Source organism: Zeugodacus cucurbitae, chromosome 5, assembly GCF_028554725.1.
Source record: "Zeugodacus cucurbitae isolate PBARC_wt_2022May chromosome 5, idZeuCucr1.2, whole genome shotgun sequence".
Lineage (NCBI taxonomy): Eukaryota > Metazoa > Arthropoda > Insecta > Diptera > Tephritidae > Zeugodacus > Zeugodacus cucurbitae.
The window spans coordinates 50369297-50395700 of record NC_071670.1 but is presented as its reverse complement, the minus strand read 5'-3'; the positions used below and the strand labels follow the sequence as shown (position 1 = coordinate 50395700).

The following is a 26404-nucleotide window of genomic DNA, read 5'->3' as shown; positions in this document are numbered from 1 at the left end:
TTTAAAATTAAAATTAAAGTTAAAATTAAAATTAAAATTAAAATTAAAATTAAAATTAAAATTAAAATTAAAATTAAAATTAAAATTAAAATTAAAATTAAAATTAAAATTAAAATTAAAATTAAAATTAAAATTAAAATTAAAATTAAAATTAAAATTAAAATTAAAATTAAAATTAAAATTAAAATTAAAATTAAAATTAAAATTAAATTTAAAAAATTTCCCCTTTAAACGAAATCTGCTCCGCTCCTGCTCTAATAAGCAAAAGTAGAAACATATATATTGGTATTTATATACATCAAATTGTTTGCAAATTGCACTTACATTTGGCATACACGCCATAAAACCTCAATACTCAATGCAATAAACAAAATAACCTTTACACACTCTCTCTCACTCTCTTCCTCACATATTTGTGTAAATTTTTCTTAAAGCTCACGAGTTATATATTGGAATATATATGTACCGTTATGTTCATATATTTGTATATATAAAATATCATACATATATACTCACATTGAGTTTATTTAGTGCTCCAAAGCGATCTCCCATGCGCTCAGTTGTTCTCACTTTGGCTCTGCTATCTCGTACAATGCTCACTCACTTAGCTAAGTCTCTTTATCATGCAGTTCTATGTACTCTGATAAGCTTTAGTAAGCGATAAGTTATTTAATGTGGTCAGTAGGAATTAAATGAATAGTGAAATTAAGAAGAAAAAAATGTTATTGACTTATTAATTACATAATTCTGGATGGTTGGTATAAAATTGTTGAATCTTAATAATTTTTTAATAAAAAAACATTTATCTTTTACAAGACAAAGACCAATTTCTTAGAATTTCTTCAATCAGCTTTGAAACACGTTGAAATCCTTTTCAATATTATAGATTTCTTGAATGTTTCATTATTCCGTCCATTTTTATTACGCAATTTTTTATTATTATTTTCCTACAGGGTCTTCAAACTGTAAATATATATTTTCTTTGCACACATTGCGCACTTAAACGCAAGTTTATTTAACAGCCTTTTGTTATATGTATTATTGCACAATAACAATTCGTACATTTTGCCATTATGACATTGCGGAATAAATAACAAAAAAAAAGAATCCCCCACAAGCTAGCAACTAGAGTCTCTCGCACTCTTCTCACACTCGCTGCACTCAAGTACTCGTACATCTCATATACTTATCTACAGATTTTTTGGTCTCTCGCTGACATTATTGACACCTCAAACATATAACAGAATCGCTTGGTTCGCTATTTGTTGTGTGCGCCCATTCGCGTCGCTTTGGCTTTCGGCTTGGGTACTGTTAGCCGGCTAACTTAGAATTTCATTTAATTCCAATTCCTCTCAAGTGTTTACTGCTGCTGCGGTTGTTTATTATAATCCAATAAAACAAATTAGTTTCAAAAATTAAGAAATCCGCAAGTTCCAACTCTATCGGCGAAAATGACAATTCACGTGTCGCAGGATATGATTAGCAGTGTGACGGATCCGATTACCGGTGAGCTCGCGCATATACACCGTTTTACTTTGGTGAACGATGTCACCAATATGTATGTGCAGGTGAGTGCTGCTTATTGACACATTTTTAAAGTGTTTCTTCTAGCGAGTATGCATTTAAGTATATATGAGTATATCTGTATGTCAGTTTGTATGTAGATATTAGTGCTCTCGTGCCACTTGTTGAATTTGCTAAGTTGTTGGGAAACTTACTTTGAAGCAATGATAAGCGCACAAGTGCTGCAGCACACTTAGCTTGTTGTTGTTGTCTTGTTGATTACTTTCTAGTTTGACCTTGGCACTGACGAATTCGCAAATTTGGGTTTTTAGTTTTAAATTTTTGGTGGAACAATATATGTATTGTAGAATTTCATAGTTCTCAATATGTATATATATTTTCAATATATTTGCTATCAATATAATCAGTTAGTTTAAAATTGATTTAATGTTGATATTTTTAAGAGTTATGCGAGTAATGCTCAAAAATTAAGGTGGCAACTTTAAAATTGAAAGTGCTGAATTTCTATCTATTCACAGTATCATTTAAGATGAAGCATTAGTTTGTCAAATAAACAATATTGAGGTCAGTGATCTAAAGCGATGCTGATTCGATTGAGATGAAACACTTTGGAAACGCACATTGTTGAAACGCTTCTCACTCCAAGTCATCTGAGTAAATGCAGTAATGGCGGTTTGACATTTCCTCATTAATTTTTTCATTTTCTTATCGACATTTCTATCAGTAACGAATTGGACTCCAACAAAGTACACCCTTGTCAAAATCTCACTCTTATTAGAATATATTATTCACTTTATATAACATTGATCACTTAGTGTGAACTGGTTGAGAATTGTTATATTCAGTGACTACCTCGACGGAATTCTGAAACCGACTTTTACTTCGAAGAACGTGGGTTCATTCCCTATTTCCGAATAATGATAAGGGATTATCATAAAAATTTGTAATTATTGGAAGGAGATTTTCAACTCGCATATCCATATAACTGAGGGTTACATCAAGGTTTCCATGGCATAACATTAACATCTTATATATTATGTATATGTTGAAGTCGGTAAAAAATCCGAACTTTTTTTTCTTTTATCATAAAGTATACGTTCTTAAGAATGTTATCTCCCGTTTTATAAAGATTTAAGCAGAACAAGCGAAGTTATAGCATTTTGTATTTTGAAATATCTCTAGAAAAAAGTGTACTTGAAACTTTAAACGCGATTAAATCGAAATCATGTTTTTCCGAAAGCGTCGTTGCGGTGACTTGGATTGCCGAAAGAGTTTTCAACCGATTTAAATTTTGTTTGTTTAAATTATTAAATTATTCGTAATTTATTTGCCGTTACTTTAAGGATTTACATCGAGATTTGCTTCTATGTAAAAAATTATTTATATTTAAAGAATAATTTCTGAAATTTTCACAAAATTTTAAACTTCTCCATTGTGACGCCATTTCCGGTGACCTCTCGGAAAAACGGTGCGTCCGCGTTGTCAGTATAACTCCTAAGAGTATCACCTAAAATGAAAAAAACTAAAATAAACTCGCGCTTTAACGAAGGAAAGACAAAAGTAGTCAAAATTGGTATTATGGCAGACATTTTTCCAAAAAAATAAAAATTTCGGTCATATTTGTTTCACATTTTTTTTTTAAAGTAGTTGTACATAATTAAAAAAAAGAATCCTTCGTCCAAACACGAGTAGGTTGTATCTCGAACGCTTGTGCAAAATTTTTTCAAGATCGGTTGAGTAGTTTTCGAGAACATTTGACTACCGACGTTGAAGACACGGTTCCGAGAAAAACGTGTTTAAAGTTTTGAGTAACAATAACACCTGACTAGGAACGCACACCTTCCAAAGGCGATATCTCCAAAATTATTATTCTAATATACTTGAAAATTTAGATTAATATTCTTGAGATGTTGTAGAAATTAATTTTGAACTCACGAAACCCATGTAACCCCGATTTCATTTCTTCATTGAATTTTTCAGATCAATGTTATGAATTTTTAAATGCATTTCATCAGCCTGTTCGTTTAGTTCGCTCAAACTATAGACAGGTATTCTGCCAAGGGAATCTGCTGCTGGAGATAAAAGTATATCCAATAGGTTTCTGTATGAGAAATTTCTCCGCAAAAAGAAATTCTATATCATTTTCATCCATATGTTTCAATTTGAATTGAAAGTTATCAAGGTATTACCACAATTCCCAAAATTTACTGTGCTGATCCCAGCAACAACTCTTTTTCATATTTACGAAATCCCTAACCAAAATTTATTTATTTGCAAGCCATCTAAAATGTCCATTCAATCTTTATCCATATCAACAGTTGTTATGCTTTAATCCATCAAAAATATGCAAAGTTTCATATATTAGAACTGTCACTCGCAGCTTTTTATTGTGGACGTCAGGCACACATCCCAAATTATCCATAACCACAAATATTAACTACAAATAAATATACATATGGTGTCTGTATGCTGTCTTCACCACTCCACGAATATTAACATGTCGAAACCCAAGCAATTTCAGGCAAACATTTATTGGACAATTGAGTATTAGGCGGATGTAAGCAAAAGTAGAGCAAGCGTTGGGTTGATGGGCCATTCGATCGGCCAACCGCCTCTAACTGCAGCTTGTCGAAGTAGTTAAAAGAGACATAACACAAAATGCCATTTCCGTATCACGAATCGACTATTATCACAATGCTTACCCATACCACCCTACCGGCGGCGGCGCAACAAATGCCAGCTATCAATGGCAATGGCAACAAACGGTCCGAAGACAAGCATAAGACATGAGGCAACCCTTTTTTCCGTACCCTCAGCGCTCAGCTCACATGACAACTCGCAACACTCTATAATTTTGTCATGCCATAAAATGGGCAAGGCAGCCATTCTAACCACATGGCCGAGACAATGGCTGGTACGTACATGGCACGGCAATAACATTAATGTATCTGTGGGTCCAATGACCTCTTAATATCAACAGCGACAATTGAGGCGTGTTAAGGGAGATGTTAAAACGGTTTTCGAAGTAGTGACAATATGCGAGGCAACAGTGAATTGGTGCGTGTGCGGTGTGGAATGCATTGTGAAACCCAAAAAATTGATATTGTCACTATTAGTAGGGTTAATCGGCTAAAGTAACCCAAAAACGCTTTAAGTTTGCCAACACAGCATAGCACAGCACAGCAAATAAATAATAAAAAAATATTCAAAGAAAGGAAATCAGTTTAAAGCCAAAAAGAGTTGAATGAAATCGATACTTATTGAAAATAATGAATTGGCGCGCGCAAAAAATGAAAATCCATTACCGAGAAGGGTTGCTCAATTATCGTATTCGATTTTTTTTTATATACAGTTTAATGGCTGGTGATAATGATTGCGAAGACAGCATTGAATTAACGAGCGGATAAGGCTGGGAGAGTTGAAAAAGGGTGCGACTATGAGTTATGGATAGGCCTTAATTTCGAGACACATATATTCTTCACCATTAACAGTAAGCACACACACTGGAAATAAAATGGGTGCAGAGTTTATATATTTTTCGGAAATTTGGCTCATTTTAGGTAAAACTGGGCTCATATGATATACTATAGTTTACATAACTTAGCATCTATTTCCGAAAATATCGAAAGCTTCTTATAAACTCAGCTAAAATTGCAGAATATTCGTCACTCATATGATAAATATAACCTCATCCATAAAACTTTTGTGGGGATGACTACAGTTACCTTTGGGGCTGTTACCTGGAAAGATTCTTTAGAGTTACATATCAGTCAGATCCATATTACTATCATCTAAATCAAAACTTTCTTCAAGAAAAATCTTCCTCAAGTGTCCTTTCACTCACTGATATCTACTTCACTCGATCATTATCTCTGATCATCGAGTAATCTTGACTGTGATAAGTAAATAAACCAGAATAAATTATATATAATCTTTGAGATTATCGAATAGTTAGACATAACCTTAAAAAATTTGTTATCTCAAAATTGTATGAATTGGACCTCTAATTACTTTAGAATCCACCATGGTTTCCAGAATAAGTCTAAAGAGACCTTTTTTGATCTCAGGCATAATGAGAATTCTCGCTGTAAAGAAATTGATCGAAAATGAAGAGATAGTCGTCGAGAAAGAGGGCTGTTCTGAAGCAAATGGTTCATCGTACTACGAAAATGATATTGCAGGAAATATTTATGCGTCGATGACAACTTTCTTGAATAAAACAATCCAAATTTCCCTAAAAAATTGTTTTAGCTTTACTCGAAACAAACTCTTCAACCAGCTGATTTATTTATTTTGCCAATCTCTTATATAGTTATGAGGCTATATATAACACAATAACTATTTCTTGCCATCCTTACAGTGTAAAATTTATAAAATCCATGTTAAACATAATCTTCGAAATCCGCAGATTCCCAGAAAAAGATTTTTTTTATATTTTACCCTACATACGAAACTTTCTTTTACACTTCCCAAACCCACACATGCATACCAAAGCAGCAACATCCTCCGACAACTAAGAAGAGAAAAAGAGAAACCATGCAGCACGTGCCGCAAACAGCCGTCGACCACCAGAGAAGGGTATTAAGTTGGTACGCAATCGAGTAGGTTCTTTTCTGCTGAAAGGCTATAAGAACTGTGTCCATTTCCATTAAGTCTCCTCAGGATTTTCGCAACATTTATCCGTAATGCATTCTCTGAAACTGTACAAATGTCTACACTTATGAGGCAAAGGAATGGGTAGCGGTCATTTAAGAAGAAAGAAAGACGCAAGCATTTAAATAAATAATAAAAATTGCGAATCCACGGAAGTAGTCGGAAGTGTTAATGTGGCGTGTGTGGTCGAAATATGACACAACAATTAACGGAGTGTTCATAAATATGAGTGCATGTATATATTCATTATAGTATTTATGGAGTAAAAGCATATGCGGTAGTCTACATGCTATAGTTACCATATACATATAACTGTTTCACCGTAAAGTTAACAATTTCTTTGGTCGTTGTGAATTGTTTCTTATTTTGACTACTTTCCTTTGATTTTTTTGCTCCTTATACTTATTTCATTTTTAGCATAGTATTAACACATAATTTTTGCTTTATTTTAAATTATTTATTTTTCATTTTTTACTTTTTTGTTTCTGCATGTTGGCTCTTCAACGCTTCGCTACTCTGGAAATCGCATGTGGCAATGCAAATAATATTTCTTATATAATGCATTCTAAATACAATAAATGACATCCGGTGATGGCATTGCTGTAAACAAATGTCAATGAAATGATCCCAATTCCCATTGAATTTGTAAAAATGAAGGTCATATCTTATGGTGCCGCCATCTTTTCTCTCAGAATTCCAGATGAATCCGGCAAACTGGAAGACGTGGTTATGGGCTTCGATTTAATAGAAGGTAAGTTCTTCGATATATATGTGAGTTTTAAAGTATTCAGTTCACGATCATGAGTTTATATACTCAATTTGATGGATCTGTTCTAAGATCAGATAAGTTGTTCTAGATGAACCCACCAAGATGCTTTAATCTTAGATGTCTTTAAGACTAAATTAATTTTTGCTATTGATTGAATCAAAGCACACACTAGAAAGTCATCTTGGGTGGGTTATATACTAAAAATATATATGTATTTCTATCAAAAGGATCGATTTTTTCGCTTTGTTGGTCTATCTATCCGTTTGTTCGTCCATCCTCTCGGACAAATAACGCTATAAAAAATGCATTGACAGATGATGGGTTGCTAGGAAGCTTTTTGATAGCTGAACAGAGTTTCATAGTATTAAGTTATTGGATATCTAACAATTTAATTAACCAAATTTCTGATTTTTCCACAATTTAATTGGCCTACTTTTTGAATACGAAATGAATAAAACGATAAATTTTTGTTTACTGCTTCAAGCATGCCAGATCCGATATCGAACAATTCTTCCTTTAAGCTCGATAAAAATCTCGGATATATAACAAAATCTCTTTATTATTAAAGTTAACGAAACGAAACTTTGTTGTGCCCATGATGTGAGGTGTGAATCTTCGAAATCGGGCGTTATCTGGACACAGAAAGACGTTTTGAAAATATTTTATTTATCGATGTTGTTTTTGCTGTTTTAGCGATAGAAAAATATTTTGCAAATATTACTAAGTTAACTGTCCTTAGCCGAATACCAATTTGGGCCCGGTCCGGTTTTATAGACTTTACATATATTTGCTATGTTGACAGTCCTTAGCCGAATACCAATTTGGGCCCGGTCCGGTTTTGTAGATCAGACTTTCGTGGGTACAGTTTAGTATCTGGAACACCTGGAATGGCTCTCATGAAGCGAATAATCTAAAGATTATTATTGAAACTTTTGGTTAGGAAAGAAAGAAACGGGCTAATTTTGAGGCTTCAACTTGAAAGTCTTTAACAAACATGTTTTGGAGGTATTGTTAGGCTTCAAAGAGCAGATTCAATGAATAAAGAAAATGGCATGTATCACAAAGATATTGAAAGAGCTAGAAAGAGCATTCACAATATTCAAAAATCATTCGTTACCAAAAATTCAAATTTAGTTGGGAGAAGGACTATTTTAGTCCACCAAATGAGTAAGTGACCCGTGTGACCTTGCTTTCAGAATTAATAACCTTGAAATATATCCTTAGTTGATGAGAAATACCTAAAATTCCAACTGTCGCTCGATAGAATGGACTGTAGGAGTACATAAGGTTGGAATTCTCACTGTCTGGTAGCGGCACCCGCCTCAGTGCCGCTGTCTCATCAGAGATGATCTGATACAGTACGAAAATCTGAACGAGGTATCGATAGTGAAAGCACATAACTTTTTAAAATTCGCGTCGTGTGCAGAGATCCTAAAGGATGACTACTTCTCATTGACTACGTGGCGTCACTGCCAAAACTAATCTATTTGTGGCTTATTAACCTACCAGACTAACCTAACGTAACCTTATCCAGAGTTCACTGCATCCCAGACTGATTTTGAGAGAAACGATTTCACATAGTTTAGATTTGAGATACATAGAAGAACTCTGCTAAGAAATGTGTTCCAATCCTTAGCACTGCTAAAGAAATCTCCACAGTAATGTAATCTCTCATAAATGCCACAAATTCGGAAACGATTAAAAGGTTTTAAAGCAACGCACAGGCATTTCGTAAGATGAAGAAATAAAGCAGAGGTGTCAGTATTAGTTACTGTCAAGCATGCATGCGCGCAGACACACACATGCTCGTATTCATATGTTGGCATAAGTGTCACAGACATACTTTGCACCGCACGTGACGTGAACACATTTCCCTTTAACAACGTGGCAAATATTATGCTGACACTGATGGCCAGCAAACAATGACACAAACAGCTTAAACAATGGCTGTGTTAAACTAGCAATGGTCGAAATGTCGAGAGAGAAGCCGACGCCGAGGGCCGAGGAGGTCGCTGTCAAAGGGGAAACCGGAAAAAATAGAATGTAGAGTCTACAAAAACAGCCGGAAATACCGGATGCACACAAACACTTTGCCATCTGGAGTGGTCAGCTAAAGCCCCGTACGTCCGTCGGTTCGTGCGGCGGTCCGCGCATATATGTACGAATGCAGCTGTCTGTCTGTCTGCCTTTCTGTCTTTCTAAGCATGTGTGTATTCTGCAGCAGCTGAATTTTTCCCATATGAGAGTACGACATTTTGATTTTTTTTGTTTTTTGCTTTTTTCCCGGCTTACTCACACTCGTCGCTGTTGAGGGCCAATTTGGTGTTACCACTTGTAACGCTTCGAGGGTAACAAATTTCCCACTTAAGCGGAACTGACGCGTTGCAGCGGCGAAACGGAAGACAAAAGCAAAAATCGCAATTCACACTCGGAAAACGCAAAGAGCAAAGCAAACAATGGCAACACCAACTGTAGCCATAAAACAAAAACACACACCAACAATGGCCGGTTGCAGTGCGGCTCACAACGACTGACCTCAACAAAAATGCGAACCGTCTGCGTCCCAAACAGAGATGGGGCCATGCGCCGGATGGTTAGTTAGGGTGTGTGTGTGTGTGTAACGGTCATCGCACTAAGCCACCGAATACTGCAGTTTTGGTCACTTCATATGCTCCCATATGCATGTGTGCGTGGCGCTAATACGACGTTACCAGCTATGAAGACAACCGACCACCAACGATGGTTACACAACTCATACCTACCTAAAGTGGCTACATATGACTGGTTAGTCGAAAAAAAGCTTGACCTCAAGCGGTCGTCTAGCGTTTGAGCAACAAAAAAACAACGCCCTCTCGGTTGTCACTAATGCCGACTTGAAGTGGCCCGACGCTGCTATACTCTATGGACTGTGGCGATGCCGAGGTGACGGCGGTTGTCGGTTGGCGGTTGATTGTAGTGGCACTTGGTATGCAATGGCCACTTCCGGTAAGTCTGTTGCATGCCACACAAAAACAAGGCCAACAACAAGTCACACTCTCGCATGCAGACACACTTCAGCTGCTTTAGCAGCAGCTGCAAAACCGAAGTGAGAGCTTATGAGCGCCACGGACGTCAGCCCGATGCAATGCTCAGCGAATTAAGAGCACGCTTTTGGACGGATTGTTTGTTCCGGCTACACACATAAGTTAGTCATTTGTTTTTATAGAAAATCTTTCTCTGCGGACGATTAGGTATTTCATTATTTTTTTTATTTTTTAGGCTGAATCAAGCTTTTAAGTATATGGTTGAATATAGGCCTTTCTAAACTAGGAATGCCATCAGATTTATGTAAGAGTTATGATCGTTGGCTTATTGTTTGAAACACACAGGACTTCTAAATAAATTGCATTTCCAGCCAGTCTTTATGGTTCAATTGAAGCCCCCTAACAGCTCTGTGAAAGGGACGGAATATTCGGTATGGAAATTTAATATTGAACTTCTTTGTAAATGATTCGAAACGAAATAGTATAGACAGAGGTGTAATTTACTGTTGAGATCTTTTTCCAGTTACAATTTGGGTAAGGGAACATTCCTAAACATTTCTTCATTGTGATTGAAAATTGCTTGAGGTAAGCTTGTCAACTCTTTATAATACTCAAATGTACCGACGCTGTCTTGATAAGCTTGCAAAGTTAAACTCGACGTCGTATCCCTAGTAGTAGATCTTTCAGAGTAGCAAAGCCCTGCGCTGTCTTCTTTTCGTCCAATAAGTCTGTTCACCAGTTTGGCTAGCATGAGCGCGTTGTTGTCATAGGTCGGACGGCAGAGACTACACGAACTTCCGAAATTGACGAGACGGTACGTCTACGCTACCACCTAAAGTTAGAATTACCCCAGCTCCATTACTTAGGGTAAAGCTTTTCTGGTCCAAATCGATATTTTAGTCGCACTATTGATCCGAACTTCCTCAGAGTCCGATCAATAGAATCACAGGTTATGGGTTTTTCGCTTTTCTGCAAATTGATGAAGTAATTTCCTTCATTGTCACCGCTTTTGTAGATTTTGTTAGTAATTTCGTACTAGACTAGACCAGCACTACCAGTACTAGAACTCTATGATTACCTAAGGCTCATGTGGAGGCTCCAGTTTCAGGATCAATAATTTTAGCTGGTATTATATTGAAGTTAGGGGGATATGGGTTATTACGAGTGTATTCCTTTTTGCAGATGAGAAGAGAAACTGTATGATGTAGAAAGATTTCACAACTTATTCTTCAAATTTGAGACATGAAAATTTTTAACTATCCCACTTTTTCTAACTTATTTTCTTTCAGAATATGAAGATTGCGGTAATCCGTATTTTGGCGCCACCGTTGGACGTGTTTGTAATCGTCTTTCATACGGCAGTTTCTTTATTTACGACAAAGAAGTACAAGTTACCCAAAATCATGGCATTCATCATTTGCATGGCGGCAATATTGGTTTCGATAAAATACCATGGAATCTGAAGGAAATCCACGAAAATGGTGTGACTTTCTGTCATCGTTCACCGGACGGTCACGAGGGTTATCCGGGTGAACTCTTTTGTACTGTGCGTTATACAATACACGAAGATAATACTTTGCGTGTTTATATGACGGCAAAAACAACAATGACCACAATAGTGAATATGACAAATCATTCGTACTTCAATTTGGCTGGACATGTGAGTATTTTGTGGGAGCGGGGAGCAAGTTTTTATTAAATTGTTATTTTATTAAAATTAAAATCAGGATGCCGGCCGAGATGCTCTTTATCAGCACACTGTTTCGATATTTGCGCGTGAAATAACCCAAACAAATGATGAATGTATACCAACAGGGGTCTATCTTCCTGTCATCCACACCCCCTATGACTTTCGTTGTGGAGAAAATTTGGGTCGGCGTATACGTAAAATTGAAGATAGAAAATTGGGTTTCGATGACAACTTTTGTGTGACACGCGATGAATTGGGTCCAAAGGATATCACCAGAGTGGCAAAGTGAGTACTGGAAAAAAATGTTGAACTTCAAGATATTCCTAAAATACATCCATCCATAATTACAAATAAATTTCTTCCATCACAGAGTTATCCACCAGCCGACCGGTCGTTGGATGGAGGTCTATAGCAATCAGCCAGGCGTACAATTCTATACCGGCAACTTTCTGCCAGATGAGCGAAAGGGCGAGGTGAGTCAATGCTACATTAAGAGCAAAAAAAAAATATTTTTAATATATTTTTAAAGTGTAAGATTTACACGTTGCAGCGCAGCAAATGAGGTATTAAATGTATTTAAGAGATTACAGCTGCAGTTATTATGCTTACCCACACACACTCTTCGCATTATTGCGCAATATTTCGCACTCAAGCAACCAAGTGCGCGCCAATCAAGCGCAACAAGCAATTAGCCGTTTCACCGTTATGAAATGAAATAGGAAAAGTTGAAGACAGGGTTGGTTAAAAAAATATTGAAAAATGTTCAAAATACCGTTGCAATGCTACTAACTTTATAGTAAGTGGCAAAAGCGCTTTGGTTGTGCTAAAAGCAATGCAGTGAACTGTGTTGAATTCCTTGTGGTGCTGTGGTGGGAAAGTGAAGTGTTGTTTGTTGTGCATGAGTGAAGGGAAGCCGACGGGAATAGGGGGTGCAGGCAAAGTGTTGTTATGTTTGACTGCAGCAAAACATGAGCGAATCAATTGAAAGGTACAACAAAAATAAAGCGAACACTAAACCGGTTAGTTGATCTGTTAAGAAAAAGTGGTAGCCGTTAGGAGTTCATATGTGTTTACAAACAAAAGTTTTAAGTGTTTTGTGGTGTTTACTATTAAAATGTGCTAACTTCAATTCATGGTTTTACATCTGATGTAATAAAGTAAGATTTGAGCACATAATTTGTTGCATATTAGGTTGGTAAATATCTCCCTTCCGGTATTTTGCTCTTTATTCAATGCTTTATAAAAAGTTTTACAGTGATCGGATTTAGTTCAAATATGCGCCGTTTCCTTCGATAATCTGTTTCCATCTAGGCGGCAAATAAGCGGCGAAGAACTCGGACAGCCACTTTTCACAAGCCTCTTTTCAGTTCAACTTAACACCACCAAGAGCGTTCGTTCCGTAGTAATCACTTGGCGCTATGTTCGGATTATATGGTGGATGCGTTAAAACCTCCCATCCGAGCTCCAGTGGCTTCTGACGAGTCATCAACGAAGTGTGTGGTCTGGCGTTGTCCTGGTGGTACACTACACCCTTCCTGTTGGCCAATTCTGGACGCTTCTGGTCGATCGCCTGCTTCAAGCAGTCCTATTGTACGCAGTAGATGGTAGAATTAACCCGGTACTGCCCAGAACTTTTTACGTTTCAGATTTTTCTGAAATGAAATACACCCATGTATTTGATTCATTATAATCAATATTTAACTTTTCCGGAAAATGCAAAAAAACAACGAAGTTCGCAGTTTTATAGTGTAATTTTCAAGTTATTTATGAAGATATAGGGAAAAATTTTGCGTTAGCATATGGTAATCGTGGGTTAATTCGGATTAAGCGTCTGCCAAATGGAAGCAGCTCAATCCCACCAAACACACAGCAAAACCTACCTGACCGTCAATCCCGGCTTGGCCACTGTTTGGGACGATTCAACGTAGAGTCAAGATTATATGAACAAAATATAATTTTTTTATCCCAATCTGAATAAATTCCTTCTATACCATTTCTTCTACATGATATTTGTAGGAAGGATGGACTTAATCTTACTTATGGATGGATTTAATCCATTTTCATGGAGTAGGATGGGATACCAAAGTGAAATGTCGCCAGTAAGTTTTATTTATATAAGTAGTTCAGCCATGTCCACATAAATGGCACACTTGGTCTTCAATAACAGAAACTATTAATTTAGTTTATCAAGGAAAGATTTAAAGAATTGATTTTATTTTGCAAATTATTCACTTGCATATTATGAAAACACAAAAACAGTAGATATTAAAAATAAAAAAAATAGCGCAGTTTTAAAAGAGCTTCCAAAGACATGAAAAAAGTACAGAAATAAATAATAAATGGCATGAAAGTGTGGTATTGGTTAGTATTTTGTAATATATATATTTAGTTCTGGGATTGTATTCCGAAAGTCCTCTACTCCAGCACATAAGTCATCCAACATTTTGAATATTTTTATGCTATTTGTGTCTCGACATCATTCTAGTAAATTTTGGATTGGGATCCGGTCTTTGCCTTTGTATCATTCTTCTACAAAAGTATCCAGTTTATGGACATGGACTCAAAGAAAAATTTATCCATTTTAATTTTTAGTATATTCAAATTGGTTCCGCCTTACCAAAAAAACGCGCCTCATGACATCATACTTCCATCATCGTGGTAAACCTACGGTTAAGGACTTTATATAAAACCCACTAACTTTATATAATTTATGGATAAGAGACATGCTAAATTCCGTTTTATTATACAAAGGGCCCATCATTCGATTTGATCTATTTAAATAGTTTTCGAACATTTTTTTTTAATCCTTAATAATATCTGCGAATTGTTCTAAATGGTACTTTGTACCATGAGCTCATATAGTTTACTTAATTAATTTACCTTATCGTAGCTGAAAACATATTAAAGCACTAGAAAAGTGTTGACAAGAAAAGTCCTCGAAGAAAAAAATTTCTCTAACAGTGATCGCACTCATAAAGTTCTGTGACTATATATTACTTTCAGTTTTTTCAAATATTGTACAAAATGGTGGTTACTTTTCGACCTTAATGGGTTTCCAACAAACATAGTTTATATTTGCTAATCTTAAAGAATTTGATGTATAATTTTAATTATTTCTGGAAATATGAAAGGCAGAAATTTTTATTTTAAATAGTAATTTACAAATCAAGTTATGCTCATATAACCTACTTCTTTCAGCCTTATTTTTTTCTTTAATTCTTCCGTTTTATTACAAAGAAGACCTCATTATTATTAATATTGAACAGAGAGCTACGCAATTAAATAACTAGTCTGTACTACAACTATTTTTAGAACTTTATTAAAATCCATACTGGCAAAATTAGGGCAAAAATTCATAAAAATTGTTTTAATTTTTCCTTATTTCATAACTAAATGTTTTATAAACTAGAATGTGAAACTCCTCCGAGAAGTTAATTGGAGTTACTTCATTATTAAAGTGAATAACACAGACATAGAATGCAAAGGCATGTGAAAATCCACAATCCTCTACATGAAGAGTCCATAAGCCTAAAAAATAAAAAAAACACAAATCCAAAAACAACTATTTAAGTACACTTTTACAGAGTTCGCCTGTTTGTTGTTGTTGAAATTTCAATGAATTGTTGTTTTGCCTGTTTACATTTTGTTGTACTTTCAATTTGCATACATACTCACTTATTGATGTGTGGCAAATACACGCATCTATGTATGTGTATGAACGCTTTAATGGCGCACTCAATTAGCCAACGATGTGGCAGCAACCGCAATTGAGCAACTTTCAAAGCTCGAATTTTTGCAATGAGTTTGGAGGCAAGCACACAACTTTATTCTACTCGTATTTGTGCGAGTGCATGTGTGTGTGTGTGTTTACATGTAAATGAGCATAAATGAATATAAGCATTTCATGAGTTTATAAACAAATGTGTACAAGCTAATAAGTATGTATGTGTATGAAAGTGTGTTTGTTGCTGCTGACCACTGTGTTGTGTTGGCGGCATGAGTGCTGCTCGCTGCAAGTTGAGAAAACTTTCATAAAGTGTTGTTTGATTTGCGCATTGAGGAACACACAACAACAATAATAACAATCATTCACGCTATTTGCTGGCAACTGAAAATTCAAAACAATAAGCTTTGCCTTGCGAAAAGCTGTAATAACAACAAAAACAAACAACAATACTGCATAACCATAGGAGTAAGAGAAAGGGAATTCACAGCGAAATAAAAAGCTTTTCAGGAAATGCTCGTGTTTATTTAAACCGAAGCCGCGGTGCCAAAGAAAAACAGAAGCTGCTGAAATAAAATTTAAACCATTGAACAACAACAATAAAACTATAAACTCCGGTAACAACAATTAGGCAGTTAAAAATTGTTTTTGGTATAAACCAAAACAATCATCACAATCAATATATGAATACGAAATTTTAGCGGTTAGCTTTACAATATAAATGATAGAGAGATAGGAAATGGTAGCCGTGTCGTATACTCAACTTTTATTTATAAATATCATATTTCCGTGTAAAATTCACAATTGGCGTTTATTTTTTTATTTTTCATATGTTTTAGATTGGAGAAACAAGGATTTTAATGTATAGTATTTCTTTATAACAAGCTCAGTTGACTGCCTCATAGTATACTAGATTTATTTAGAGAGAACCGTAGTAGCATATAGACCCTGAAAATGATTTGCCGAATTTATCTTGGATTTTCTAATGGAAAACCAAGTTTTAGAGGCAACTACCATTGTTGCTACATTCTGCAAAGGGAGACAATTTTTAATTTCAACAATTTAATTCCTTTCTTATGAATTGGCTCCTCCAACTCTGTAATTTCGATCTGAATTGTTTTTAGTAACTGGTTGAAAGATCAAACGCATTCCGTTGCTGTGAACACAATCACGAAAATCAAGTTTTTCTTCATAAAAATTGCGCATATGTTTCAATACTGTCTGTGAAATTTTATGGCTAGAGTTTTTCTTCATCAGAATTAGAAAATTTTGAAAATATAGGATGTATATCCAGATAAGGACTATTGGAAAGTAAGAGTTTTCTCATAGTATCACAATACTGTTTTGTAAAAATTATTTACTCAAATTTGGCATCATTAAAGTGGATCAATTTTCAATTTGATATTTTAGATAAGTATGTAGATTGTAGCCTTAATTTTTATATAAATCAACATATTACATTTTATTTACTTAAATGAATGATTTTCCTTGTTTAGTAAAATAGCAACTCTATTTTACTGTATTTTTTTATCCAATATTTTTTAATATTCTTCTTAAATAACTATAATTTGGTAAATATACATTGAAGTAAATTTTGCTTAGGAGGCAACTATCCGAAAAACTTGATCCAGGCCTCACCTAGTTTCATTCGTTTGCTGTTCCTTTAAGGGGTTCCATGGGTTTAGTCGGGTAAAAAATGGCCTATTTTCGATATTTTTTTTTATGTAAAAAATTATTCATTTAATTCAAAAATTTTTCTGTCTTTTAGATACATGTTTAAAGGATAATTTCTGAAATTTGCAAAAAAAAATTAAAACTCCTCCATTGTGACATTGTATGATTGTCAGCAAAACTACTGACAGGATCATCCAAAATGAAAAAACAAAAATAAGTGTTAGGTAAGACCATAAACTCGTGCTTGAACGAAGGAAAGACAAAAAAAAAGTAAAAAATTGGAATTTTGGCAGACATTTTTCCAAAAAGATGAAAATTTTGGTCAAATTTGCTTGACATTTTGTTTTTGTTTTTAAATATTTAACACTTGTGCAATATTTGATCAAAATCGGTTGTGTAGTTTTCGAGAAATTTTGACAACCGACTTTGAACAGAGTTCCGAGAAAAACGCATTTAAAGTTTTGAGTAACAATAATATCTGACTTGGAGCTCACATCTTCCAAATCTGAAATTATTATTCGGATCAACTTGAAAATTAAGGATAATATTCTTGAGATGTTGTAGAAATAAATAAGCCAAAAAACAAAAACTCGATTTTTTGAACCCACGAAACCCATTTAGCCCCTTAATATAATTTTACTTCAAATCATTGGTTCACATGAGCTTTTTCAAAAACGAAAAAAATTCTAAATTATGGTTAGGTAATAGTGTTTTCGAAGTTTAAAAAGAACAGTAATATAAAAAGCACAAAAACAGATTATAACCTGTAACTACAGATGAGAAGCGACAATTTTTACCTTTAGTATTCAATATCGAAAAAATCTAATTTTCCACTTAAATCTCTAATTCCTACTTCCTTTTGTCTTTCCTTTATTCAGTTTCGATAACTCAATGGTATATATTATAGTACAATTTTACCTGAAAATACCTATGTATTTAACCCTTCTGCTATGTTTTGGGTCAATTTGACCCAATTTTCAGTAAAACTCGTCGAAATTCGCGTGTTAGTCTAGTCGTATTGTATTGATTCTTCTTCTATTTGTTATCTGCAGTAAAAGGAATAGATAAATATGAAAATTAAAATAATATCTGTTTTTTATGTTGCTGGAGGATGCCAGCCGTTTATTATTACATCACTCTATCAAAAAAGAAAGCTAGTTATCGGAAATCGAGTATATTTTGCACAGCTCTATGCTCTGCCAGAAATGAATCCACCAAAAAACGACAGCGATGTTTCTTCTGTCATCATACAAAAAATTCGAACAAATATTCAGCTGTTTGTAGTACGTGCCAAAAATTTGTTTGCAAGGAACACAGCAACTTAGTTTGTGAAAATTGCCGTTAAAACATGCATATCTCAACCATTTTCTACAATTAACATACACTTAACTTGATTCAAATAAAAAAATATGAACTCTTTCAATAAAATAGTGTTATTAGTGGAGTTTTTATAAGTGGGTCAAATTGACCCAAAACACTATATGTGTAATTTTTTCCTAACATAGCAGAAGGGTTAAGGTTTTAATAACGATTTTAATAACTTTATCAATTAATTTTTGGAATGGTGAAAAAAATGTATTTTAGGTTGACAAGAGTCTAAGTTATTTTAGTTTACAAGAAAATGTAGAAGAATCTCCCTGCAATATTTTCTGGACTATGTAGCTTTTGTATGTATGTATGTGATTGGTTTAGCCGGTTATAGCCGAATAGATGATATCGCGCCACTCCTCTCTTTCGCTCGCAGTTTGGCGCCAGTTGGAGATCCCAATTGTAACCAGGTAGCTCTCCATCTGGTCCCTCCAACGGAGTGGAGGCCTTCTCCTTCCTCGGCTTCCTCCGGCGGGTACTGCATCGAACACTTTCAGGGCTGGAGTGTTTTCGTCCATTCGGACAACATGATCTAGCCAGCGTAGCCGCTGTCTTTTTATTCGCTGGACTATGTCCATGTCGTCGAATAACACAAACAGCTTATCATTCCATCGTCTGCGGTATTCGCCGTTGCCAATGTTTAATGGACCATAAATCTTCCGCAAAACCTTTCTCTCGAAAACTCCTAGTGCCGTCTCATCGGATGTTGACACCGTCCACGCTTCTGCACTATAAAGTACTTGTAAATTTTAGTTTTTGTTCGTCGAGAGAGGACTTTTCTTTTCAATTCCCCACTCAGTCCATAGTAGGACCTGTTGGCAAGAGTGATTCTGCGCTGGATTTCGAGGCTGACATTGTTATTGCTGCTGGTTCCAAGATAAACGAAATTATCTACAACTTCAAATTATGACTGTCAACAGTGATGTGGGAGCCAAAACGCGAATGCGCCGACTGTTTGTTTGATGACAGGAGATATATCGTCTTGTCCTCATTCACCACCAGACCCATACGCTTCGCTTCTTTATCTAGTCTGGAAAACGCAGAACAAACGGCGCGGTTGTTGCTTCCGATGATATCAATATCATCGGCGTACGCCAGCAGCTGTACACTCTTGTAGAAGATTGTATCTTCTCTATTTAGCTCTGCAGCTCGTATTATTTTCTCCAGCATCAAGTTAAAGAAATCACACGAGAGTGAGTCACCTTGTCTGAAACCTCGTCTGGTATCGAACGGCTCGGAGAGGTCCTTCCCGATCCTGACGGAGCTTTTGGTGTTGCTCAACGTCAGCTTACACAGCCGTATTAGTTTTGCAGGGATACCAAATTCAGGCATCGCGTGCCTTTTCGTGCTGTCAAAAGCAGCTTTAAAATCGACAAAGAGATAGTGTGTGTCGACTCTCTTTTTAGAATCCCAAAGGCCTATAAGTGATCATAGAAATATTTAAAATTACATAAACTAATTTGGCTTCTACTGGAGTCACATATCTTAGTATAAAGTCACATTTAGCTAATTTGAGAAGAAACCGTTGTTTACATACGCAATATTGCAAACTTGAACACACAGCTACTTGTGCCGCTAATTACCATTAAAATTCACTTAAAACGTATTTCAAAACTAATTTAATTGACTAACTGCAAAGTGAGTTCCAGCGCACAGAATAATAGAAATTACACTTAGAGTAATATTTTCGTTGTTTTTGTAGCCGTAAACGTACATAAGATTCCATACACGCGCGCCACTTGAAGGCCAACAGCGTATTTTATGATTGCAATCATACAATTTCCGTTTCCGCTGCACTTTATTTCACATTTGTCCTCCGTATGCATGTGTGTGCCGTGCACTGAAGCGTTGGAGCGTGCGTGTGCTACAGGATGCCTTTATGCACTCGAGCAGCAAAATAGTTTTGTTAGCTGAAAAGTGGACATTATTATGACTGGCACGTGCTTATGCTGCAGCGCTTACCGATTCGTTTTCTTGCCTTCGGTGGCACACTCGCACTCGTGCTGTCGAAAAACGCAGCCAAATACAATAAAATACTAACAAAATTAGAGCAACACCGTTAGCTTACGCTGCAACTGCAGTAAAACGGAAAAACGCTTGCAAGCCAGTCAAGTGTTTGCATCTACTATGATTTTATGCTCGCTTTTTTATTATTTTTGAACTAACGGTACGACTACTTTTTGCCCATAAGCATTTGTTATTCGCTTGCCCAATTGTTTTTGGTACACGCATGCGTTTGTGTACGACTGCAGGGTTATTCATTAGAAAAACATGTGTCTTGTGTAAACAGGACAGAAAAACAAAGGCACACACAGTCCAAGCGTTACGCCTTTCATACGAAAACAGACAGTTACCTCTCTACAAATACACACGCACATACAAACAAATATTTAGTTTCATACTAATATTACAACAATATTCGCATAGAAACAAAAACAAAAACAAGTAGTAGTAGCCACATATGTGTCTCATAAAATGTGCATTTATTAGACTGCTCTACCGCTTGTGGCATGCTGACTACTCGGTACGTGTCATACGCGTTTCGCTAGCGTGCACTTTATACACACTCTTCCTTATACGCACACATACACACACACACTTACATATATATTCGCCTAAAACTCTAGTGTTACAATCGGTTTTTAGTTTTTGGCCACATTTTTATTGCTCTGTCTACAAGCACTCCAACATTCAATACAATGAAAATGCATTAGCTGTGCATATTTGTATTGCTGGTACACTGGGTCGTATGAGTAGTACTTGCACTTGCTAGCTTACGAGGGAAGTTTAAGTGGTGAGTGTTAAAAAAGAGTTACATTTCCCTAATGCAGTCCATCTCTCATTAGATGACTACTTGAAATTCGGCTAGTTTTTTTTTGATCTCTCACTAAGCCTCTTAGTCTCTGCTTCAATTTCTTATCAAAGTATAGAATCACGCGGTAGAGTTTTTCAACAGTTGTAGGCAGATGAAAGCGGAGGACCAATTTCATATAAACTATTTTAAAAAATTCACAGAATTGAATCATAATAAGCTTTCAGATTCAACTACTTTCTAGTTGTGTGACACCAACAACGGTTAATCCATATTTCTATATGTCAGTATTGGTCTTATTAAGGTCATAAATTAAAATTTTTAATTTTAGTACCGAAGTTCCACTTAACATAGTTTTCCAATATTCAATATTATACCTTAACTTTTTTCATGATTTTCAATAAGCGATGCTGCCTTGACACGACCCCGATTTATTTAAGTGAACTACTGTACTCAACTTCTGAAAGAAAGTACATAGAGAATATTTAATCCTAACGCATCTGCTTCATATTAGGCTCAAGTTTCTTGCAAGCCATAATCATGATGTCATTTAAAGATAAGAATGATCTACAAACCTTAAGAGAACTCTGAAAGCTAATCCTTTTTAAAAGAAACTTATTTTTTTTTTAATTTTTGAGTTTAATCCGAACTGATATCTAAAGAGGGTACCTTAAAGAGTACCATGATAGTATGAAAGGTATATAATTGTAAATTTTTTTATTCTGAAGATTCTGGAAAACATTTTGGAGCCTTAATGAGCTATACCAGTGTAACCCATGAGAGATTAGCCGATTTTCATGATTTTTTTTAAAGAAAGTACTCGTTTGAACGTTTTTTGGACATAATAAGGAATATTTTCAGCTATATTTTAAGATTTTTTTTTACAAAATCATTGAAAAATAACGGAGTTCTGTGATGTCTTCGAAGGTGCCAAAAGCAAAAGTTCCACAACTGTTAAAATGATTCCGGCCGCATGAGTAGCTGAAACAAAAAAATTCAATAACATATATAAATTAAAGTATGTCCTATACAATGATCAAAAATTACCAAAATGGCGTAGTTATGAAAAAAATGTCGTTTTTTTAATGCCAAATTGACAATTTTCAACCAATCAAAAAGATCGCAGGTCATTGTATAATAAATATATTCAAAAATACTCAATTTCAATTTGATCGGTCAATTACTCGTTGAGCTATGATGTCAGCAATTTTGAAAAATGTCATTTCGAGAAAAACGCGTTTAATATTTCAACTAAAGAGGTTCATACCACCGAGCAGTGATTTCACATTATATTTTTGAATGTGTCACACTGGTATAACCACTTAAATGAACATTCGAAATTTTTTTTTTATTTTTGATAAACATTTTTAGGTTTTCAGGGTTGCTTTACCATTGTCAATCTAATGCTAAAAGTATTCCTCTACGATATATAAAACTAGCATAAATTTAAACTACGGCTTGGAAAAATCTCAACCCGTACACTTTTCAAACTGCCCTCGTATGCATGAATTTAAGAATATGTATGTCTAATTATATTGTAAATGCATAACATATCGATCGGTTTAGAGAACGTGCATTTCTGATTTTTTAGCCGTGTATAGGTACTCTAGTATACATAATATATATTCACACGTGTATAACTAAATTGCTATTATACGCGCGCCATGTAATTCTAATGGAAGCTACTATTAATTGTCAATTAAAAATAAGAGAAAAATATTTACAGTGTTTCATATGCGTGTGCTCTCTCTGGTGTTGCAACACAGTACCTGCTGCTTTGAATGGTCAGCATTTCCGGGCTAAACACGATGTCATCACACTGCTTAAATAGCTTGAACGATTGACAATGTCTTGCATTGGACTCTTGTGTCTAGTAGTGTTCTTCGATACAAAAATTTTTGTTATACCTCTAACACCGGCACTAACTACGTTCTGATATTCATCCCACAATGTTTCGCATTAAGTTTGGTAGATGGCAGTTTGAGAAGAATGACGTTTCAGTTATACTTTCATTCAGAGTTTATTTATTGTATATAGAATCGTGATGATTCACTGTGCGGTTTCCACTGTTCCAAGTTGATACCTGACATAGAACCGGTTAAGAACTGAAAGCGTGCCTCGTGTTTACGGTTCATACCTAATTTGGGTATTGCATATAATTACTTATGGACATTGAATTTTTATGTCGATACACCTGTGATCATTACGGAGTTCTCTAATGAGACCTTCAATGGAATACTAGGTCTAACACACTTCTATTACAGATGATTATATCTTAGACTTCGCGTGTTCGTCATTTTGATAAAGGATGGGATATTACCAATATTGGAATTATCCTAAAATTGCACTCTTTGCTATCCAGACTTTTTGGTAGAAGTTAACATCGGTTACAATAATAAGTTGTATATCTGTTTTTGCTGCGTACTCCATTAACTTTTTCAATTTTTCGGTATGAGACGAAAGCGGAAAGTTGAGGAACGTGCCTCTTAATACCTTCTTTCTTTAGAAACTTTCTTCCTAACCACAACTTACATCTTTAATTATTCATTTGCAATCAATGTCTATTATGCAACTTTCAAAATTATATCTCTTGAGAACATTATGTATAAATTTGTTTAATCGTTAAATACTTTAATGTGGTCTTTAGATTCTCGAAAGGTCTCAGAGCTGAATTCTAGTTGGTTATGTTAATCTGGTAGGCCAATAAACCGCAAATATACCAGTTTTGGTCCTTAGCGAGGCCAGATGGAGAGCCGCTACGTAGTCCATGAGGGGAGTAGTCATCTTTTATGATGTCTATGCTTGACGCGGTACCCTTTCCAGTTTCTCATACTGTATGGCCACCAAAATTTGGCAGCTTTGCCTTGGTAATGCAGGACAATCGCACAAGAGATGATCTTTTCTATACTCGTATTCTTCTTCTCGATTTGTCAGCCCTATCTTTTAGGCTTTTACTATCACCAGATAGCCAGAGAGTATGTCAAACAAACTCCTTAAGTCCCTTCGATCGAGCGACAGTAAAAATTTTGTGTGTTTCGGAGTAGTTTTGCGTCCCGGTAGATCCATCCAGCGCGCTTTGTTCTTCCTTGTCATGCTCCTGTCCAGATCATCGTATAGGCAGTGCATGGGTTTGCCAATTAATCATCACGTTCCCGAATGATGATTAATTGGCATTGTACACTACTCTTGGCAATCGCATAATCAACTCTAGTAACTACTCATTATTATTGAAGGGTCATGGTCAGGTGTTTTTTATAGATGTACCTCGATTGCGTGCATTTCTTTACATTATTATATCAAACCTACGTAAGATACATTATGTGCGTTTCCAACTACATGCGTGACGATCACGTCTAGACTTATTAATAATTAAAATATAAAACTTCTTTAATCTATCAATGCAACTCATTACATAATCATCAATGATATATTACAATACATACATATGTATATACTCATATAGTATCATTTGCGTATTCTTGCTATTATTTTAATATTCTTTGAATTCGCTTTTCGCAGAAACTCCTCAAGGGCAGAGACAGAACAACTTACCAAAAACATGGCGCATTCTGTCTGGAGACACAAGGGTATCCCGACGCACCCAATCACGTGAGTTCAATAGTGGTTACAATTAAAAGCACACGCAAAGCATTACACATGCACTTACGAGTGTGTTATATAATAGTACGTGAGTATAGCAAAGGGCAGCATACCAGCATTTCGCCATGCTAAAGACAGTTGGACATTGACTGACAGTGACAATGGCAAAGAAACAGCGCAAGAATGACAGCTGGGCGCAGGAAGAATGGTAAAGATGTGTATAAGTGAAGGAGGGAATTAAAAGGAAGAAGACAAGATAACACAACAATGACAAAAGCAACAAAATATTGACGGAAAGTCAAAGGAAAGGATAATGCGCTAAAGACAGACAGGATATTAAAGGCTATTCAGCAGCTCATTGTAAGGCAGCTAGACAAGACAAGACGACTGTAAAAGAGAAACGCAGCTAAAGTTCAACAAAGCGGATTAAATAAGGAATGAGCCACGCTCTGAAATGGCAAACATGAAAAGACTTAAAGAGAGAAATTGACAAGTACAAAGACAAAATATAAACAATCATCGTTTACCGTTACAAGTATATAACTATAAGCTTTATGAGCGCAAAATGGCGGTGATTTCATTTTTGAAGCATTTAATATGATATTTATTATTGAGAGAAATATAGAGAGGGATGGCAGAGGGAAGAGGAAGGGAGAGAGAGAGAGAGAGAGAGAGTCACTGTTTAAAGAGCTGTCTCTATTTCAATCAAACATTAAAAATATTTTCTTCTTAATCATTACAGGTCCACTTTCCACGGATTATGTTGAGACCCGGCGAGTTGTATGAGCATTGGGTTAACTATAAATTCGGCACGTTAAGGAATAAGGCACCAATAACACGGCTAAGCGAATTGGATGACATTGAGTACATTGATGTGAGCATTGGTGAAGGCAATGCCGAAAATATAGACGATGATGTCTATGAAGATATGCCTGCAGATGCCGAGAGTACGACTAAGACCACCGTAGAACAGACCGAGAAACCGCAAAGTTCTGGCGCCATAAAGAAGCAGGAAAAGAAAGAAACAAGTGAAGTTAAAAAAGAGGCTGCTACGACTGCAGCAGCTGCTGTAAAAGCGGCGGTGAAACCGGCTGAAAAAGCAAAAACAGTGGCTAAAGGAAGGATTGAGGTTGCAGTTACGGTTGAGAAAGAGCCTAAAGAAGAGCTCACTAAAGAACCTAAAAAATATAAAGTAGACGCTGAAGAATGTGTGGGTGCAGCAGCAGTAGCAGCTGGTGCTGCGGCTGAGGGGGAAGCCGAAGAAGGGGATGAAGAGCTACAGGGTGCTTGCGGTGGTGAACCAAAGAAAACCACAAAGAAATAATGCTTAAAATACGGAATTAATATACAAACAATGAATATCTTAAAGTATGGCATAATTTTATGAAAATATTTTAGCAATTCCACAATCACAAAATTAAATATTAAAAATTAAAAATTAAATGATAATTAGTGCGCGTGAAAATAAATTAGAACTTGAAGTCTATTCGAAAAATAAACATTTCCAAATATTCATCATATTAAAAACAAATTAAATCATCATACAATCATCACCTGCCGCTATAAC

At 35.5% G+C, this 26404-nt stretch overlaps 1 protein-coding gene across 1 annotated transcript; it reads left to right on the top strand.

Moving 5' to 3' along the window:
• Positions 1 to 1243: 1243 nt before the first annotated feature.
• On the top strand, positions 1244 to 26336 carry LOC105217296 (galactose mutarotase). Its single transcript, XM_011192229.3, has 7 exons — positions 1244 to 1568; positions 6835 to 6928; positions 11259 to 11629; positions 11697 to 11944; positions 12030 to 12132; positions 24757 to 24846; positions 25580 to 26336. Exons 1-7 carry the CDS (start codon positions 1452 to 1454, stop codon positions 26159 to 26161), a joined length of 1605 nt encoding a protein of 534 aa, XP_011190531.1. The 5' UTR covers positions 1244 to 1451; the 3' UTR covers positions 26162 to 26336.
• The last annotated feature ends 68 nt before the right edge of the window (positions 26337 to 26404 follow it).

Bases quoted from the DNA above. Each gene is read 5' to 3' on its own strand.
- LOC105217296 (XM_011192229.3), top strand. From the start codon at position 1,452: ATGACAATTCACGTGTCGCAGGATATGATTAGCAGTGTGACGGATCCG. The intron at 1,569-6,834 runs GTGAGTGCTGCT...GTAAAAATGAAG, and splicing joins TCACCAATATGTATGTGCAG to GTCATATCTTATGGTGCCGC. The intron at 12,133-24,756 runs GTGAGTCAATGC...CGCTTTTCGCAG, and splicing joins CAGATGAGCGAAAGGGCGAG to AAACTCCTCAAGGGCAGAGA.